Below are 19516 nucleotides of genomic sequence, written 5' to 3'. Positions count from 1 at the left end.
ATAAACTGTCTGCACCCATTTACTTTAAGATTCAGCATTCCTAAGACAGGAGGCAGTGGGCACAGAACGCATTCTGGGAAGAGGAAGGGACTGCTCCCTTCCTCTGAACCCCGTGGCTGCACTGCCCCAGACAGACTCCACCTGCACAAGGGGACCTTCCAGACCACTTCTGTGGTGCTCAGGTTCCACACTGATCCTGAAAACATGACCAGATTCAGTCACACAGATAAAATACTTACAGTTGACACTAACATCGCCGTATGGTAGTGGGAGCAATGGGGAATGCAAAGGGTGCTGGGTATATCGCAAAATTGGGTTCCTCCTGTATGTCTGTTCCACTACTTCAAAGTTCGTGCTGTTTTCCTGGAAAAAAAAGAAACACCTTCCAGTGGGGACAGTCTTTCACAGGATGTCCTTATACATTTAGGTTCAAGCTCAACCACTACCTTTATCTACGTTTCTGGAGGTCCACAGAGTTACCAGGTCACCAGAGTATAATTCCCATATAAAAATTACTCTGTACGTTATTCCTGAATATTAAACATAAGAATAGCCATGCCGGCTCATACTAAAGGTCACCAAGCACAGGATCTCAACTTCAAATGTGGCTCGTGGCCAGTACCTAATGCAGGCATGTAACAGGCATGTATGGCATGACTCCTTCCTGGTATATCCCTCAGTTTTCAACAGTAAATGGGCAATGGACTTTCTGACCACAGATCCACTATGTTTAATCAGGAACAATTAGCCTCTCCTCCCTGAATTTCTCTGGCTGTATGACCTGTGTTTGCAGAATGGACAACCAAAATACACATGCTGTTCAAAACCTGGTCCTGCAACTATCACACGCACCAGCATCACATTCTTCCACATCTTGTCCTATAGTCCTTCATAACAATACCTAACATCCCATTTGTCCTTGAACCCTGACCTGAAATTTTCCGAGATTCTCCACAATCACTCCCTGCTCTTTCTTCCTGAGCAGTTGGCATCTAATTGCATCTAGTTTAGAGTTCATCACAACGTATATGTTTACACATACATTTCTTCTGAAATATGCTTTGATGTGTCTTCTAATATGATTATACATTTAATTCACCACATGTCTTGTAAGAAGCCTTTTCAAACGTTACTCCTGCTACGTTGGCACAATTTCTACTGTTCTGAAGGACCTTTTCTTTCCCCCCCTTACCCCGCTATTTAGCCCAGCAAGCCTAAGGAAGGAAGAAGGATTCAGAGGACAGCAAAGGCACGTGGCTGGTAGGAATAGCCATTGTACTTGTGTCTGAAGGATGCTTGGAAGAGGAGACGATAAAATAGGGATTTGCAAATGCGAGGTTAGCATGGTCATTCAGGTTTCTTTTCCATTTCAAACACCACCACCACCCCCACCACCACCACCCCCCCAATCCTTAGACAGCAACCCGGTTTCTTGCCACGTTCTCAGCAATGGCAGGGAAAGGCCAGCAGTGATGTGGCTGCTCCCAGCTCCACAGGGAATCAGCGTGATGCCACCTACCCTGATGTCGCGAATGAGTTGCTGCGTAGGTGTTTCTATGGGAACTTTGCTGTCAATGACACCCTGAATGGCAGAGGCCCAGCGCATAGCTTCATTCAGCAGCTTTGTGTACAGCCTGTAGGAGTGCTTTCGCCCATGGACAATGATGTTCCAGTAGCCTGAGGAGATACAAAGAGGTTGGAAGGTGAAACTTGCTTCTGTGTTACCGTCTCCTTGTCTCTAGAACCTGCCTGAGGAAAACCCTTGCTGCTTTGATAGTGACATATGGTGCACCTGGTTAAAATTGAGGAGGAAGGCAGGAACATCCCCCGTTCCCAAAGCAGGTTTATTAGGGGAAGGGCCCAGTCCAGGCTTTGGCACACAGAGAGCTTTCCAAGATACGTATCTTGCAGTGGAACATGAATGCTTCCCTGACAACCAGGCAGCTCACTTTCACAGACAGTGCTGGGGCTACGCCGTGCTATTAATCACTCGGAAAATGACCACTCTGAACACAGCACCTGATCAGAGTGCCAAATCAGCCCTCAGAACTTTAAAAAATAACGTTTGACATAAACTGAGAGAACAGGTCAGGGCGATGACAATTCACTCTGCTAAAGGCAGCCCCAGGCATCTGTTAATATGAAACCCATGGACGATTCCTCACAAGTGAGCGAAACAAATTTCCTCTGTGCCAACTTCACTAAATGCTTCCAGCCCTTTAAAAAAAAATAATCCGAGTAACTCCATTACTCAAACCTGCAGAATTTCTTGTTCTAACATTCAGCTTCTTTGTGAGGGACATTCACCCTTCCCCTCATATCCTCCCACAATCCTAAGGCAAGCAATGGAGGATCATGCCAGTTCCTGCCTTCCCAGAACTGTGCCATGCTGCACAGAAAGCAAACACAGGCCCTCGTCATCTTCTGTTTCTAAGAAGATGAGTGATGCTACAAAAAAGACTTACAGTGTATGTCATTGCTGTCGTTTAAGAGAAGAACACTGACCCCCATAGACAAATGTAGGTCATGCTGCAAAGTGGCAGTTATTTACGGAGATGTACTGATAATTAGAGTGTGGCGTCTAAGAACTCATACCCCTCATACCTCTATTTGGGAAACACCAAGATAAACAGTGACACAACCCAGTGAAAAAACATCTGCACTGTGTACGTCAGGAGCGAGGGATCTGCTGTCACCTGCACAGCTCTCTGGCCCTTGACAAGTCTCTTACAACTTCTGTGGGGAAAGATGTTTGCAGCCACAGATTACAGCAGGACCACCCTCTCAGCACGACACACCACTACACTCCTGCACCATCCCCTCTTCAGGCATCCCCACACATGGAAAATCTCCTCATGAGTGCTTCCTTCCCCAACTTACCTGTGTCCTTGAAGACCCTCTCATCAGGCTGCACTACGGAGCAGAGGCTGTTGAGCACAAGAGTGCCAAGCTTGGCAGCTGTGCGCTCGGATGACTTGTAATAATCCAGGGCAGTGTTTGTCAGAACAAACCAGCGTTTCTTCATCTTCAGAGAGGACATCTTGTTGCTGCTCTGAACCTCTTTATGAAGCCAGCCTAGCACAGGAGCACACACGTGTCAATGTTTGTCTCTCACCACCACAGCAGCCCTGTCTCTCACCTGGTGGCTCTCCCCAGAACTCCACCTCTCTTCAAAAGGCTCATGCTGGACATACCAGCTCCACTTTACTGGCTACAGCAATATCCTGCACTGTAAGAAAATAGCCCAACGTTTTCTACAGAGCTGTTCAATCCTTCAGCGCTATGTATTTTTAATCAATGATCTCTGGTTTAGTTTGCCTTCACCATGAGGGCATCCTCTATTCACGATGCTTCCCTCACAAGTCACAAACACCCGAATAAATAAATTTCAAGTCCTTCTTCCAAAGATATGCCAAACATCTATCCAAACCTTGACAGAAGAGGCTTGGTGACACATATCTCCCAGTAGAAAGATCTGTAAGCATTACATGCAGCTCTTTCTCCCATGGTCATGAATAATTTCTCTCTCATTTTAGATTCCCCACAGAACAAGAACAAAAGAAAAAGAAAATTCAACACAATAAAAGAAAGAAAATGACAGTCTGAGTGGCTAAAGCTGTCAGAAACACAATTTTCTATTCAGAGCTGTAAAAAGCGATGTCCACCTACAAGGCAAAAAGTTCAAAGAAGGTGGGACTGAACCCAGAGGGTCCATATAAAGAAAAGATAGAGAGACAGACCTTCCCGAATACGTGCCTTTGTGGCTCCTCTATGGTCACACAGGTATCTTACTGTGCAGTACAGAGCACACACTGACTTTGCTAAGAAGCATTCCTGGGTTTTTTTCTTTAACCAATGAGTAATATGAGATAAAAGGAACCTTTGCCTTGCAATTAAATATTTTAAGGTACAATTGTTGTAATCCAGTAGTTATTCAATCTCCTTGAAATTTTTAAGACTAGGGTGGAACACTCATGCTGCTTTTTGGTGACCCTTTTCTTCCTGTCCTCCTGCCCTACCATGACATTCAGACCCTCATTGCATGACAGATACTTTCTAGAAGATGTAAGACAATCTGCTTATGCATTTGCTCTCCACAGATTGGATCAGCAGCATCCTCAAACATTTAACACCATGCGACGAACTGAAACCAGTAAGGAGATGTAAAAATCTTTAGGACAAACAGGGGAATATTCTGTATTATGTGTGGGATCACTACACATGCATTAGCTCCTCCATCTCCAGCCAAGCTCTAGCTAGAGACAAAACTTAAATCTTCTGCTCAGCCTCCGAGAATTACTCCCACCTCACTATGTCTACTGGAATCAGGTTAGTTTGTGTAGCTGAGGACAGCAGCAACCCCACAAGGATCTCTCTTTCCCCCTCCCTCTCTACATGACAGGTGTCAGAAGGAACAGAGTTTTCTGAAAACAAAAGCTACAGTGTGGTCTTATAATCAGCCTAAGCCAGCTGCTCCCAAACAGCAGCCATGCTTCCTCCTATTCCTGACAGTATTTGCTGGACACGTTGAAATAGGCTTTGGAGCAAACTTCAGACACTACATGTGTAAAGAACGACTGATTTTTTCCAGCTTTAGCTTCCTGAATCCACTCGACAGGGAACCGGGTAAATGCCAGTGCCAGCACAACACAGGGCATGACAAGCAGCAGGCAGGAAGGTGGAGAGGGGAATGACTGTTTTGGGAGCAGCTAAAGCTTAGATCCAATTAGCCACAATCAAACCTCCCCCCTCATAAACAGAAGATGAGTTTCACGTGTCATCATTGCGTGCATCTCCTTTTACCTCTCACGAGGAATTCCTGGCCATCGACCTTAGATTCGCCTTTTGGTTTCTGCAGGAGGGAGATCCAGTGATGCATCTCTTCGGGGGTGTCACTGTTGCAGTGAATCACTCGATTTGCTGTGATGATCACAAAAGAATTTGGTCTGCCAGAAAATAAAAGCATTAAAATTGTTCATAACCATACAACTACCTCAACTCACAGCACACCCAGAGCAACAGCCTCAATCTTCCCACAACCAAGGCAGAAAGATTCCCTGAATGCAAACTACAGTCAAGCATAGAACCACTTAAGAGTATCTCCAGTGCAGCTGGTCTGCAAACTGATGGATACAGACACCAGATAAATAGTTACACATCTTTCAAAAGCTATTTCCATGGCTAGAAAACACTAATTAGCTAATGAGCAGCTGTAAAACGTCCTGGGTTCCTAAGCGAAGGACTGTGTTCTCTGACTGGACTGAGTTAGTGCCAGTACCGCCAGTCTGAGCAAATACAGACACTCTCTTCATACTTATTAAAACCAGTGATGCAAACATAGGTCCCAGCAGGGTCAGCTAAAACGGGCTTGACATTGGTTTTAAAAAGAATGAGCTGATCCTGACAAAACAGAGGAAGGACTATTACGTTGCTCCCAGATTAATTTGCCCTTTTGCGACAGACAAACGTGTCCTACCAAAAGGACATTCCCAGCCCCACACAGAATTGATGCTTTGCAGGAAAATTTAAAAATGAAAATATGACAAGTTTCAAAAAAAAAAAAAGCCTTGAAAGCAAACATGGACTTCCAGGAGAGAACACAGAAACTGAAAAGTAGAATGCAAGTGTGAAGCAGAAAGTACAAGGTGCAACTCAAGCCACTGCAGAAACCTGTGGACTATAAAAATAAACTGCGTAAACCCCCTGGCTGAAAAACAAGCAGAATTTGTTTAACATTGATTCAAAGATTGATACTCTGGAGGACTGTATCTCAGCAGATGCATGGGCACATTTTGACTACTCAGCTTACTATTTGTGCCTAGCTTTTCACTAACAGGTTAACTATAAGGAGTCCAGGCTGGGAACTGGCTAAAATGTTCTGATCAACAAAACCTTAGTTCATTACTGAGATACGCCTTTTCTAAACTAGTAACCCCAAAGTTCCAGCAACCTGGGTTATAAAAAAAACCAGACCACAGAGGTAAATAACTCAGTAGCTAACATTTTACTTCAGCACTGTTGTGAAAAGCTTTGCCCTGGCTGAACCTGTTAACACTGTAGGAAATAATTACATGTTAACATAAAGTGATATGAAATGTCCCATAACCTCTTCTGTGACACTAACCAGTCTGTGGACTAAAGGCCTGTGCTCTGTTCCACCACAAAGATTTCAAGCTCATCCATCATTCTTCCACAATGTTGTTGGTTTTCCTTAAAGTTACAAGCTGAAGTTGAAATTACACTGTTGAAAGTCTGGAAGTGCTGCTTTTGCTAGACATTTTTGCTCAGTGTTGATACTAGGTAAGACTATCGTTTCTTGACATTGAGATTATGCTGTTCCCATTTTTAAGGTGGAAAGGAGGATCTAAACTTCCACTCAAGAAAACACACTTGTGAACTTCCATGCTATGAAATGACTTAGCTTGAAGAGACGTGAAGACTTGAGTTCATTTGCTTGGAGATAATTTCTTAGGAGTTTAAACAAATGCAAACCCCAAACAAAACATGGACCTACCCTCAAAAATATGTTTCCAACCCAAGAGATGGTGAGGTTGCTGTACCTACCTGTCAGGATTGTCTGAGGCACAGACAGAGTCAATAAGCCCAACATCCAGAGTTCCCTGTACAGAGAGAGACACAGAGGTAACAGGAATCGCTTCCATCTTAAATTACAGACATTCTTCATCTTGAATAGGATTGGAACTGAAAACATTCTTCTGAATTCTAGTAACTTGAAATGAACTACGACAAAGGCATGAATGAGTCATCTCTGCTCCCTAAACGTCATGAGAGGATTGCAAGGGCCCAAGATAAAAGAGCTATAGATTTCCAGTGATCACTCTGAAGGTCCGAAACAACCTCTGCCGCCACATCTCAGTAGTAGCAAACCACACAAATACCCCATTCTTCCAAACCTCGTGCCTTCTGTCTGGAATAGCTGTGACCCAGACTAGCCCCATAATCCCATCCGAAGACATTTTATCTGCATGAGGAAGCCCCCCTCATCCCTCCAAACCAAAGAGGAGCGCCTTTGGAGATCAAACTGAGCCAACCACTACAACCACTATGTTCCCCACTGCTTACCCTCTTCTCTACCAGCTTCACTGTTTCTGTACAATAACCACTTTCTTATGCTGCTCATGAACTACAGCACGGCAAGTACCGGAAAAACTGCACAAAACAGTTAAACACAGAGGGCTCTAAATACGCCCAGACACTGGTTGCACAGTAACTCACCACAGCATTCTTTGGATTGGCCTGTTCGTCTTGCATTTCCCTCAGCTGCTGGGCTGTAGCACTGTGTACTCGGCTCAGGACGTTAAACCAACCACTGGCAATCAAAACGAGACTCCGGGTTAAGATCGGAGTAGGGAACCTAGCTCTAGAGTATGGGCAAGGGACCTGGAAAGCTGCCCATGGAGAAAAAGGTCTTCATTCACTTTTTCATGAGGACTGTGCTACAAAATCTCTCCTGGGCTGGTCATACCAGCCTCTAATGTCTTCCTTCCTCCCATGAAAATTCTGTGCTCATTCTCCAACCCACGGACAGCTGCTCCCTGCAAAATCCAGTTTTCTACTTGCTGTGCAAGGAACTGTAAGCGGGCGGTGGCCCCACCAGGGAGCACGTGTCAGCAGGCTGAGAAGAGCATTCAGTAGTTGTAAAGACATGGTCAGTTGGGAATCTTTCTGGACTTGAGTCCTAGAGACGCCTGGGAGCCTCCTTAACTAGTCTCTTTCTGATCTGCCCATAAACTTGAAAGTCATATGGCTGTCAATTAATCATGGGGTTTTTTTATAAGTTAATTTGGAGTTATTTGTCTGTGAAAGGGCTTCTCCTTATGGACATATCTGGAGACTAATCTCTGCTGCAGAACAAGCAGATTCTTATCTGTAACTTCCAGTGAAATCAACAAACATTAGACTTCTCTGAGGATTCTTGAACTGGATGCTCTATGACATCTGCTAATCTGCCCTTTGCTAGTGCAAGTGTCGGTGCTTTCTTCTCCCTGAGAACAGAGACTAATATGGCATTGGCAGGCCACGTTTGGTTTATGCTTGCCCTAGCAGTTCTGCAGTGTTATCTCAGGGCATGCCCACTCCCATTCTGGAAGCTCTGGGTTAAGAAGTTACTCAGCTACTGCCCCTTGAACGTGCCCTTTCCTTGTTCGTGCGGCTGTTCTTTACTCTGTTAATTTATTTGTGTCCAAATAGTTTCCCCCTTCCTCTCCCTACACCCAAATGAAACAACAACAGTCCCTAAATAACTTCATGGAATCAGATTGAAGTAGATCAGAGAAACAGTTACACTGGCTGGGCTGAGAAGGCAGAAGCCTTGGTAAGAGTGGGAAAAGTGGGAAGACTTGAGCATGCTTTTCGTAGCCAGAACAGGTTGTCCAACCTGCCCTTAAACAACTGCCTGGCCAGGACGCCAAGAAGGAAGGACATGAGTCATTTGTTTGCTTTGCTCTGGGAAGATTTTATCAGATGACACTACAGACCCTGATAAGCTGCAGCCTTTTCTCTGTCTCCTGGATAAAACCCAGCTGCTCTCGCAATCATTTACAGGCAACATGAATGGACTTTTTGTTTGATTCGAGATTCCATTTAATAAATAAATCAGCTATTAGATGTGCCAGTTTATATTAAGGTTCTGTGTGTCTCCTGAAATAACCCTCGGATTCAGCATGCTCACAGCCACATAAGAAGACAGATGAACCTCCATCTCTGTAGCTACAACAGGGAGTCCCTAAAGTGGGTGTGGTACCTCCCAGTAAGCACAAAATGACTCAGGAACAAATCCTCCCTTTTCCCCAGAAAAATGGAAGTGATTCCTTTTCCCAGGCTCTGCCACAAGCCCTCGGGTCAAACCTGCGCTGAACAAACCAACCTAACAAAACTCCCCCTCATACCTGGCATCTTCTGGAGACTCTGCCACGATGTGATATACTCTATCTTCTGTCACAATGTCCAACGCATTCTCCTTTTCATGAATGTCCACGATCTCCCTGGAACACAGCAAATCACAAGAGCTAAAAACTGAAAACTTTTCACAGGTACAAATCCCACCTGGCCATTTTTGTTACATCATGCCATTCACCACAAGGAAAGGGGATCACAGGGTCAGAAGGCTTGCAACCCTGACAGAAAATTCCTCTAATACACATTAGGACTTTCAGGTTCCCCTTAAAAAGACCTGTACAGATAATCTACTACAAAATCAAAGCTTAAAGCATTAGATGGATTTTACTCAAGACACCAGCAGACTAGATGGAAGAAGAGATAACAGGGGGGTTGATATGGAGGGTTATTTACAAAGTGGGGCGTGCCACTCTTTTTGGCTATTTACAGGCCCCTGGAAGGCTATTAAAGCGACTATCCTCTCCCTTCTTACAGTGGGAGCTGAGGAATTGGCTGTGGCAAGCATAAAGAGCATTCAGAGCTCAGGAAAGTACATGCTGTCAAATTCAAATCCCACAGGTGAAATGCCTGGGGAAGCCAGGAAACAGATGGAGCCAGGGTAGGGGAGAACGCGCGGGGTATAGATTTAATTAGCCCCTCTTGGTCCAGCTCTGTCCATGGCTTGGAAAGACCTTCTGTGGATTATGAAATGCCAGACTGGAAAAAGAACTACCGAGTATTTCCAGACTCCTTTCAGAGTAAAATTAGAAGTTCTAATGGCCTCTTCCTTCCCTCATGTTTCTGATTCTCCTACCCTATTTGGGATACATAGGCTGATGGATGCTTCATTATTGATTTAGGGATTGGTACTAGGGACCAAAAGGATTTATTTCATCACTCACTTTGCCCTTCTGATATCAATTGTCCCCTTCAGTTTTTCCTCGCTGTCATTCTCAAAGTACATCAGCTTGGACTCCCGAAGCACAAACCAACGGCGTTTCCAGTTGCGGCGTGAAAGCGTTGACATCCCTCCGCCCTTTTTATAGAGCCAGCCCGACTTCAGTGCCTCTTGCTTGGTGCGGAACCACATGAAGGCCTCGTTCTTCAGAACGCACCAGCGCCGCCTCCACGGGTTCATGAGACCTCCTGCAAAGCAAGGGGGCAGAACTTCAGCAGGCACGAAACAAGAGCCGCGTCTCCGCTCGGATCCTGCTTCACGGGCACTTAAGTTGCCACTTTGGTTTCCACGTGAAACAAAGGAGACAAGGGAAAGAAACAACGTTATGATTAAGCCTGGACAGAGAAAAAAACAGAACAAACTACTGAAACAAACAGAAAATACAGAATATATGCGTTGCTCCAATATTTTTGTACTGGTTTTGGTCTTGTAGATCAGAACGAGTCACTGGAGCCCACACCAAGTGGGCACAATTAGGTTTCAGCAGCAAAGATATCCAGTCTAATTCCCGACACCCACCTCCTAGCACTTTGGGTTATTTGTTAGTCTTAAAAAAAAAAAAAGAAAAGAAAAAAGGAGAGTTTACAGAGAACTGCAAGCAGATGGTGACGAAGTTTCTGGAGAAACAGAAGAGGGAAGCGGGTTTCCTGGATTCCAAACTTCCATGGCTTTGGCTAAAGCCACTTACCCTTCATGTAGAGATAGCTGTGAAAATAGGGTGGCCCTGAGCCATTGAAGATAGTGACTCGTCCATTACAAAACTCTTCATCTGTATCAATGTAAACATCCACTTCTTCTTCACTGTCCAGAAACTAAAAGGAAAAGGAGAGATACAGGCCACTTGTGTTCTCCTGGTCGCAGGAGGATTGGAGCAAAGAGAAGTCAGCTGGAGAAGTCACACAGTCACAGAAGGTACAAAACTACACATACTCCCTTTATTAAAAAAAAATAAAAAATAGTAGAGGCTTGACAGACCATTCTATGATTCTATGATTCCATGACAGCTTACCCATTAATGCCCAAAGCAAGAGTCTCCGAGCCTGGAATTTCATACCAGAAAGGAGAGTGCCATTCAGCTGTGAGCATGGCTAGAAAACTCCACTTCCCTGCAGTAACCAACTTTCCTGTTCCAAAGCAGAGTCCACAGTCCAAACTCTTAATTTAATGGGATTAAGAGACAATTTTTCATTTTGGAGGATTTTTCTGATTTTTCTGGCAAACAGGCCAGGATGCTGGATGGGATGGAATCCTCATCTTAACCCAGCAAGGAAATGCCTTGCTTCGGGTTGATTAAGAAAAAAAACCCACATTCCAGGATAACTGGAGCCTAAAAAGAAAGATCTAGACTAGTGAAATAATACTACTGTATTTACTCATCCCTGATCTTGAACTTGATAATGGTCCTTACCCATGAGAAGGTACTTCACACACAAAATGCCAAATTACCCTGTCATTTCCTTTACAACTTCCTTTGATCAGCTTTATTAATTTAATAGTAATGAGGGCAGCTCCTTAGACCTTTTTCTTCCTCAGATGCACATTACTTCTTTTCACCTTTCCTTTCTGCCCTCTCTCTGTGACACCTTTACACTCCAGCTCTGCCTGATTCCTGTTCCTCATTCATTCTCCCTCTCTTGCCATTAAGCTTCAAAACACAGGTACTCTTGGATCAGCAACTACTGATGGGTTCTTGACCCAGCTGCTGTTGTGTCTTCCTGTTGCTCATGCCATGACACAGTATGAACCGGATTTTTCATGAGTCTTACTCACTGAATAGCCCAATAACTCCCCACTTCTATTTACATTTTAAGAATAGTAGAAACTCACCCAGGCTACGACAGAATGATTCACAACTTGAGGATTACCTGACAGTGATCTGTGAGTACCTGCCCATGGACAAAGGACCTTTACTCAAGCAGATGACATCATAAAAATGCCTCATGGCTGGCAGCTGACATTAGGGAAATGCAAACAGGAAAAATCATGCAGCCTTTTCAGAAGGGTTACAATTTGCCATTGGAAAAGAACAGCAAAAGCAATAAATTAAATTCCCTAAAAAGAAAAAGTATCAATCATTTTCTAAAAGTCTGTATTCTCAGGGACATCTTTTATCTGAAGTATTTTTACAGCTGTCATTGGCTTCACACCTGAACTCCTCACAATTCTACGTGGGCTTATCTGACATCCTGTTCTGTAAGAGATTTATGGTTGCATTATTAAACAACTAGCCTGAGGGCATGCAGGAAGCCCAGAGCCCAGCGTGTGATCTACACCGAGATGCTTCAAGTGTGAGGCTAATAGCCCAGCTCTACTACCCTGTCACTCTGCCTGCAGTAGGAATGAAAAGGTCTGGTGCTCTTGGTTGTGTGCATGGGGGCCCAGCCTGGATCATTACAGCAATTCCTTCTTACCTTAGAACAGTTTAACTTGTACACTGTGACTGAAAATAAACCATTGACACCAAAGAGCAATGGGACCAGGACAAGAATCAAACCCCAGCCTTTTCAGGTTTCCTCTTGGGACTGTCCACTGGAAGCTCAGGCTACTTCTGTGAAATCTCTCTAAGGCAGAGCATAGACCTACAAGACACTAGTTGCTGCTTTCAGTCTTCCTGAAGGGTGTCACACTACTAGATGGTGCCTGAAACAACCTAAAAGAGCCTAGATAGTTACATGCTCCCTTGCGTACCAGTAATACTGGACGGTCACCAGCCCTCCGGCCTTCAGCCTGTCTAAGACTCTTCCCTTTTATTTAAACTGATTATTGTTGTCAGAGAGCACTATGTATTAGTTGGCAATACCTAGAACAAGCAGGCATGCAATCAGAAGGCAAGATGTTACAGAACGAGGTCATGCTGATGTACAGGAAGGTGAATGGAGGGATTCTTACCGAGTCCAGGCTGCCACGGTTGGAGTCCAGGCTGGTACCGTGGGAGTGTCTCAGACCTTCTTCACCATTCAGAGGCTCAGCTGAGGCACTACCTGCATCTCCACAGCCATCAAACTCCTCATGGTCGTAGTCAGACTCCACATCTGGTGGGGGAGTGTAAATGGGCTCTCCCATCTCTCCACTGTTACTCCTCTGCGTATCTGAGACACGGCTGTAAATGCTTTCTGCCGGGTCAGATAGGGCTCTCTGCTCCTTGGGGGTAGTGGTTAGTTCCACAGGTTGTCCTTGAGTAGAGACAATGCCTCCCACTTCCCTCTGGAGAACTGAAAGGCTTGTGTCTGCACCTTTTTCTGTGCAGTTATCACTGTTTCTTGGGCTGTGCTGATTCAACACCACCAAACTGGAAGTTGGTCGTCCTTCGTCATCAGCATGGAAACCCTCATCCACTTCTTCTTCAGCCAGTGGTGCCACCAGGCTGCAGTCCATGTTGAGTGTCCCCTCACTAGAAAGTGAGCGCTCCAAGTTCTGCACACTTTCATCCAGATTGCCAAAATCCAGCAGCTCCAAGAACTCCTGGGCAACCCTAGATGCCTCCTTTTCCAGCCTCTGGATCTCTTCTTCTCGCTGCCGATTGATTTCATTCCTCGTGTTTTCACAGATGATAGACATGTGATCCTCTTTCTGTTGTTGCAACTTCTCAATCTCCTTCTCCAGTCTTAAGATCTCCTCCATCTGACGTCTTTCTTCTTCTTGCAGGGGAATATCTACCTCCTCAGTGTTTACTGCTTCCACCTTAAAGAATTCATAACAGTATTAAACACAGTTCCTTCAACCTTTGTGTTTCTTGCCCGACCTTCCTTTCTTCCTCCCTCCCGCGCTTGCTTGTACTTCCCATCTGCAAAAAGAGGATGCTGAGCATCCTCTCAGTTTCTGATCAACATCTGCATCACCCATGGTGTAAAAGCTAAAGGTAAAACTACTGGATTTTCAGGTGCCTCCTTTTTTACAGCAGCCTATCTTCTTTATGAATCATACAAAGTAGCTCACTGGGATCACTGAGTTTTTAGAAGAGCCTCTCTGCCTGCTGCTCACCTTACAGCCCTTTGCATGCTACAGTTCAGATAAAAGCATTCTGGAAGTCCGTCCTCCCTTTTTTGAACTCTCATACACATCCACACATCTAGAAGAAAGCAGCTATACATGATTACACACACACAGACACACACACACACACAGAGCCTGCTTAAAAGCTGAATATTTCCCAGACTCATTAAAGATTTGGGGATTTCATTGTTTCCTGAGCTGGGGGGTCTGACCATCGGAACCTAGGTCTGGAGGGGATATTTGCAATGAAGCAGGATTGTACCCACTCCAGCCCCACCCTACCAAAACTCCACCCAGAACTTCTTGGCAACCTTTAGCATCACTGGATGGATGATGACTGGCTGGCTGCTGAAGACCCTGTCTTCCTCTATTTTCCACAACTGAAGTAACAGGGAATTTTTATTAAGTAGACAACAATTAGAAGACGAAAAGATACTGGTAACTTTCCCTGGTGTTTAGGTAAAAGATGATGTCACCATCCCCTCCACAGAGGCTGCTGAAACCATACATGCACAAGAAAAATAAAACGAAAATTTCAAAAGGAGCTCATGTACTTCCTGACAGAGATATGACAATGCAGCCAATGAACTGGCTCATTTAAGCCACGATTCTTGTTTTATTTAGTTACCCTAATGCTTCTTCTCTACTTGACCCCTAGTTGTGGACAAATGCATTTTTATACCCCACGCTGTCACATCTCCTGAACAGAGCTGGTCTGAAACTGGGCAACAAGTGGTTTGGGAAGAGAAAAAGGAAGCACACAGCTGTTTGCACACACCTCAGGGTAGGTGGTCTGCTCCTTGATATATCAAATACCACCAAACAATTAGATCAGTTACAAAGGGTTTATTTTAGCCAGGGTAGCAGCCATTTGCACTCTTATTTTGGCAATTACAGGCAGCAATCCAGCAAAACAGACGGTGTCACAGTGCTGCACATCACAAGGTCATGCAATAAGCTCAAGCACTAGAGATAAAAAAAGGATGCAGCACGCTCAACACAGAAGCTTTAAAATAAGCACTATGCAAGCTGTTACAAGAGCCTTGAAAAAAACCCACCCTGTTAACTCTCTGCCCCTCTGCCAAAGCCAAACACCTGCAGGTTCTGAGTGAACAAAGCCCAGTTTTTAAATCCTGTTGCCACAATAACAGTACCAGCTCCAGGCAAAACTCAGGCGATGAAGGACCCTTCAAAGGTACTCAGAGAACATATGGAAAGAGTAACTGTTAAACTTACTTGAGCCTCCTGGAGCTGTGCGTTCACTTGTTCCTTTTCTCTGTTAAAAAAACGAGATGTGAAAGTCAGAGACAGACCCAGTTCTCTTACAGGAGGCTTTCAGAGTTACACAGATACATCATCCCTCCGTGGATAAGGTTAAAATAAGGTACCTGTTGTTAAGATGGATTTAAAAGCTTTTGTAATTTAGGAAAAATCCAATTTTTTGTGGTTGGCATGACCTTCGTGGATACGACAGATTTTTTCCTCATGCACTTAACTTTCAGATCAGTCAGGAAATTGGATTAGTTGGAACACACTAGGAAGGACACTGGAAACTGTGCCACGAAGGCAGATCAGTTATACCCATGATAAATGTAAGCAGAATCTTCCAAAGTACTGTAAGTCCATAGACATTAGAGGTTGTACATACAAAACGGACAGGCACCAGGAAAGTGTCTTTGATTTTCTTTTAAAATAGAACAGAATTACTACAACACCAGCATCAAATTCACATTTTGTTTTGCTTTTACTGTATGAAAGCCCCAAAAAAGTTATAAAATTGCACTTTGTTAAATGGCAAAGCTGAGGACTTTCTACTCCAAAGACCTGGGTGCTCCAGCTTGCATAACTTCTCAGCACCATGCAAAACCAAGTTTTTACTAGTAAAGATCCAAACTTGGTGAGTAAACATGAGTAGAGGAAAAAACCCAACTATCCCACAGCGCTACATGTCAGCTCAGATCAAAAAGGCTGTGCTCTGAGGGAAAGCTTCACCACAGAGACCATGCTGCAAGCGACTGAACCAGCAGAGAGACAAACGCCAGGGTCACGCACGGGAACAGGGATAGCATGTGGCTGGCTGGATGGAAGAGTCTGCCTGTAGCAACCACTGTGCAGCTAAATTCAGGCTGGCAGTGGTAACTTTCAAATCTATAATTCAACCTCAAGCAGACCAGGAGGGCAACAATATTTATTTCCCAGGCCCGGCAGCTTTCCCAGCCAAATTCTAAAGTGCAGCTGCAGTCACAGAGTCCTTAAAGCTCTCTGTGCGCTCGCTCTCAAGAAAGAGAAAAAAGAGAAAAGATCCAGGAAATGTTTATAAATGCAAGCTGACAAAAGTGAGATCCAGATGGTTCCAGCTCTACTGAAAGATCTCTACAGTAGTCATGAGTGAAACAACTGCCTTAAATGATCTGAGGGTTCAAGAGGCAGAGCCATTTTAAAGCAAATCAGCAATACCACCTACCATCTACATGCTAATTCCTCCAACTGTTCCTCACATTTTTTACACCTGTGGCATTTCTTTCTGCTTTCCATCTATCCCCCAACTAATCCACACTCTTCCTGAAATGTGATGCCCCAAACTGGGGACAGTACTCCAACTGAAGCCTTACCAGTGCAAAGCGGAACCGAAGAATCACCCTGTGTTTTACAGACACAAACCTGTTTATAGATGGCATTTGCTTTCTCCTCTTACACAGCGTGATGCTGGTGACTAATGCTCAGCTTTGCCTCCAGACCTGCTTCCTGCTGCTGAAGTAGGCATCCCTCCTTTTCCCTCTATACATTCGATTATTCCTATCTGTAGATCTGCCTACGTCTGTATTGAATGTTAGCCTATGTTCTCCAGATGATTTCTTTAATTTGTCAAAATTATTTCAATGGCAATCTTGTCTGGCCATACAGCCCCTCACCAAATGGTTTTATCTCCAAGTTTAATAAGGATACTCTTATTTCCTCTGCCAGCTTATGAAAACATTCCATTAGTATCATATGCAGCACAAACCATGGAGGAATCCCATTCAGGAGTTCTTGCCTATTTAGAAAAAAAACTACTGGTGGTTACTCATTAAAGGGCAATAATGCAGTGCAGTAAACACACAAATCCTACTCGTTTCATCTACTTTTTTCCAAACCACATTGTTTATGGTGTCTTAGAGTACTGTCATAACATGTCAAAGCCCTTACCTACCCTCTAGCAACCCAAAGTCAAAGTACCTACCCTCTATGCCCTTTCCCTATCCACAAGGCATGTCACAAGCTATCACAGAAGAAAACAGATAACTTTAATGCTGTTTGTTCTGCAGAAATCCATGCTGGCTCTTAACTCCTTTATCAAGCATTTACAAACGCTTATTTGTTTCAGTATCGTCCTGGAACTGAGATTAGGTTGTCTGGCCCACAATCCCCTTGTTCTTCCTTTTCCCAGTTTAAAAGCGGTCATTATGTTTGGAATTTTCCAGTTTTCAGGGAACTCCTTGGCTACCCACACAGGAGGAGAAAGAGAAGTGTTTCAAACTGATTTCTAACTGTTTCAGCTGGTTCTCAAAGTAACCAAACATTAATTCCACCAAGTCTGGATGACTTCTTTGGTAATCTGATTTACCTAAGCATTCCCTAACCTTTTCTTTCCCAACTAGGTTCTGAACTGCTGTCTATCTGTGTGAATTCTATTTAGTGCCCAACAGCTAAGCATTTTGGTGAAGACAAAAGCAGCATCAAATATCTCAGCTTTCTCAACGTCATAGTTTTTCCTTGCTGTTGAACAGTAGACAAAATTGCTCCACGTCTCCCTTTTACTAACAGCACGTGCACAGTAACTGCACGCCAACTGTTAGTTAGCTATAGCTCAGTTTGCACCTTGGTCCTTCTGCCTCTGCATGTGTCTGGGGATTTTCCACTTGCTCTCAGACCAGCTGATGCACAATTGCTGTGGACTTCCACTTCTTTTTTTTGAGGTCAAGTGTAAGTTGAAGTTCGTCTGCTAGCACCTTTTTGGCAAGTCATTCTGAATGAAGCCACCTGACATCAAGTAGGCAATGAAAGCAAAATGATTGGTTCAACTGATTCCCAGAAACACTGACACTTCTTTACAATGATGCTGGATTCAATGCATGGGCTTCATGGGCTAGGAACTAGAAGGCAGGGGCAGAAGCACACTAGAATGAATAAACCAAATAGGTTCTTCTGTCCAAAACTATGTAGGGAAATGCTCTATATAGTACAATGAGGACTTCAGACCTGAGAGTACCTATGGCATTTGACACCTGCAAACTAGCTGCTGACTTTCTGAACTTGCACAACTTCACCTTGCTGATGAGGCTGTTGTTCAATGTGTCAGTTTTCAACAAGTGGAGCCTTCAGCACTGTTCAATATGACCAAACTGTTCACCATCAGTGTCACTGGCTCCATGTCTAGTCCCAGGAGATACACCACCCTACTGTCTCCAGTGAAACCACAAGCAATCTCTTTCCCTTGTGACATGCCTCTGACCTTAGGATTTTCTGATGCTTGTCACATGTCTTAGTCTGCCAAGATCCAACTTCAGGCCAAATATGTAACAAAAGCCTTATAAGAAATGTAACCAACTATTTATGAAAAACTTAAAATGTCACAGGATTATCTGTTCAAACTTATGGAATAATCTTGTAGCTGAAACTTTACGCTTCTTAAAACAAAAGATTATCAAGATACCCAGTTTGGATAGATATACATAATCATGGAGTGAAAAGTAAAAGGGCATGAGGTCCAGTATTCTCAATAGGTGTACTGTCACTGCTCACAGATCGCCTCTTTATGTCACGTTAGCTTTTCCTTTCCCCTCTTGGTCTCAACATATCCATTTCCCTGATGAGATAAACACAGCAGTAGAAACAGGGAGAACATGTGCATTCTTAGATTGTGGAACTGAATGAAGATGATGGTACATCTCCCTTGGAGGTGTCATCACGGTTAAGATGGCTTATGCCTTGTGTCAAAACGGCTTCTTAAAAGCAAAAAAGACAGGTCACTGTCATAGGAGACTCCCTTCTGAAGGGAACTGAAGGCCCAATATGCAGACCAGACCACTTCTTAGGGAAGTCTGCGTCCTCCCTGCAGCTGGGGTTTAAAATGTGAAGAGAAAACGTTCTCCCCTGGTATGGCCCTCAGATTACGATCCACTACTGATTTTTCAAGGCAGCAATGAAGTTGCAACAAGAAGTCCAACAGCCCAAATGGAGTGTATCTACACCAATGCATGTGGCATGGGCAATGAACAGGAGGAGCTGGAAGCCACTGTGCAGTGGAAGAACTATGATAACAGTTGCTGTCAGGGAAACATGGTGGGATTTCTCATAGAACTGTAATGGATGGCTATGAATTCTTCAGAAGAGACAGGCAAGGAAGAAGAGAGTGAGGCAGCCCTATATGTTAGAGACTGTTTTGATTGTCTAGAGCTTGCTGATGGTGATGATTGAGTCGAGTGTTCAGGAGTAAGAACCAGGGGGAAGGCCAGCAAGGCAGGCATCATGGTGGCGTGCTATTACAGAACGCCCAAGCAGGATGATAAGGCAGACAAAATATTCTATAAGCAGCCTGTAGAAGCCTCACAGTCACTAGCCCTTGTTCTCATGGGGGACTTCAACTTACCAGATGTCTGCTGTAAAGAGAATACAGCAGAGAGGAAA

At 44.2% G+C, this 19516-nt stretch overlaps 1 protein-coding gene across 1 annotated transcript in view; it reads right to left on the bottom strand.

The window, feature by feature from the left end:
- Positions 1-19516, bottom strand: part of LOC311192992 (unconventional myosin-X-like) — a gene marked incomplete at both ends in the record, with an annotated part of 80265 nt that overhangs the window by 9108 nt on the left and 51641 nt on the right. Inside the window, 11 exons of the mRNA XM_084265685.1 lie at positions 240-363; positions 1520-1677; positions 2881-3075; positions 4804-4946; positions 6565-6620; positions 7237-7330; positions 8910-9005; positions 9801-10044; positions 10545-10668; positions 12746-13537; positions 15086-15125. Coding sequence (XP_084121811.1) covers positions 240-363; positions 1520-1677; positions 2881-3075; positions 4804-4946; positions 6565-6620; positions 7237-7330; positions 8910-9005; positions 9801-10044; positions 10545-10668; positions 12746-13537; positions 15086-15125 — 2066 coding nt within the window. The remainder of the gene's footprint in view (positions 1-239; positions 364-1519; positions 1678-2880; positions 3076-4803; positions 4947-6564; positions 6621-7236; positions 7331-8909; positions 9006-9800; positions 10045-10544; positions 10669-12745; positions 13538-15085; positions 15126-19516) is intronic.

Source organism: Gallinula chloropus (assembly GCF_964237585.1).
Source record: "Gallinula chloropus genome assembly, chromosome: 5".
In the NCBI taxonomy this organism is placed as follows: domain Eukaryota; kingdom Metazoa; phylum Chordata; class Aves; order Gruiformes; family Rallidae; genus Gallinula; species Gallinula chloropus.
Note: the sequence above shows the minus strand (reverse complement) of the source record. Positions and strands in the feature narration are given on the sequence as shown.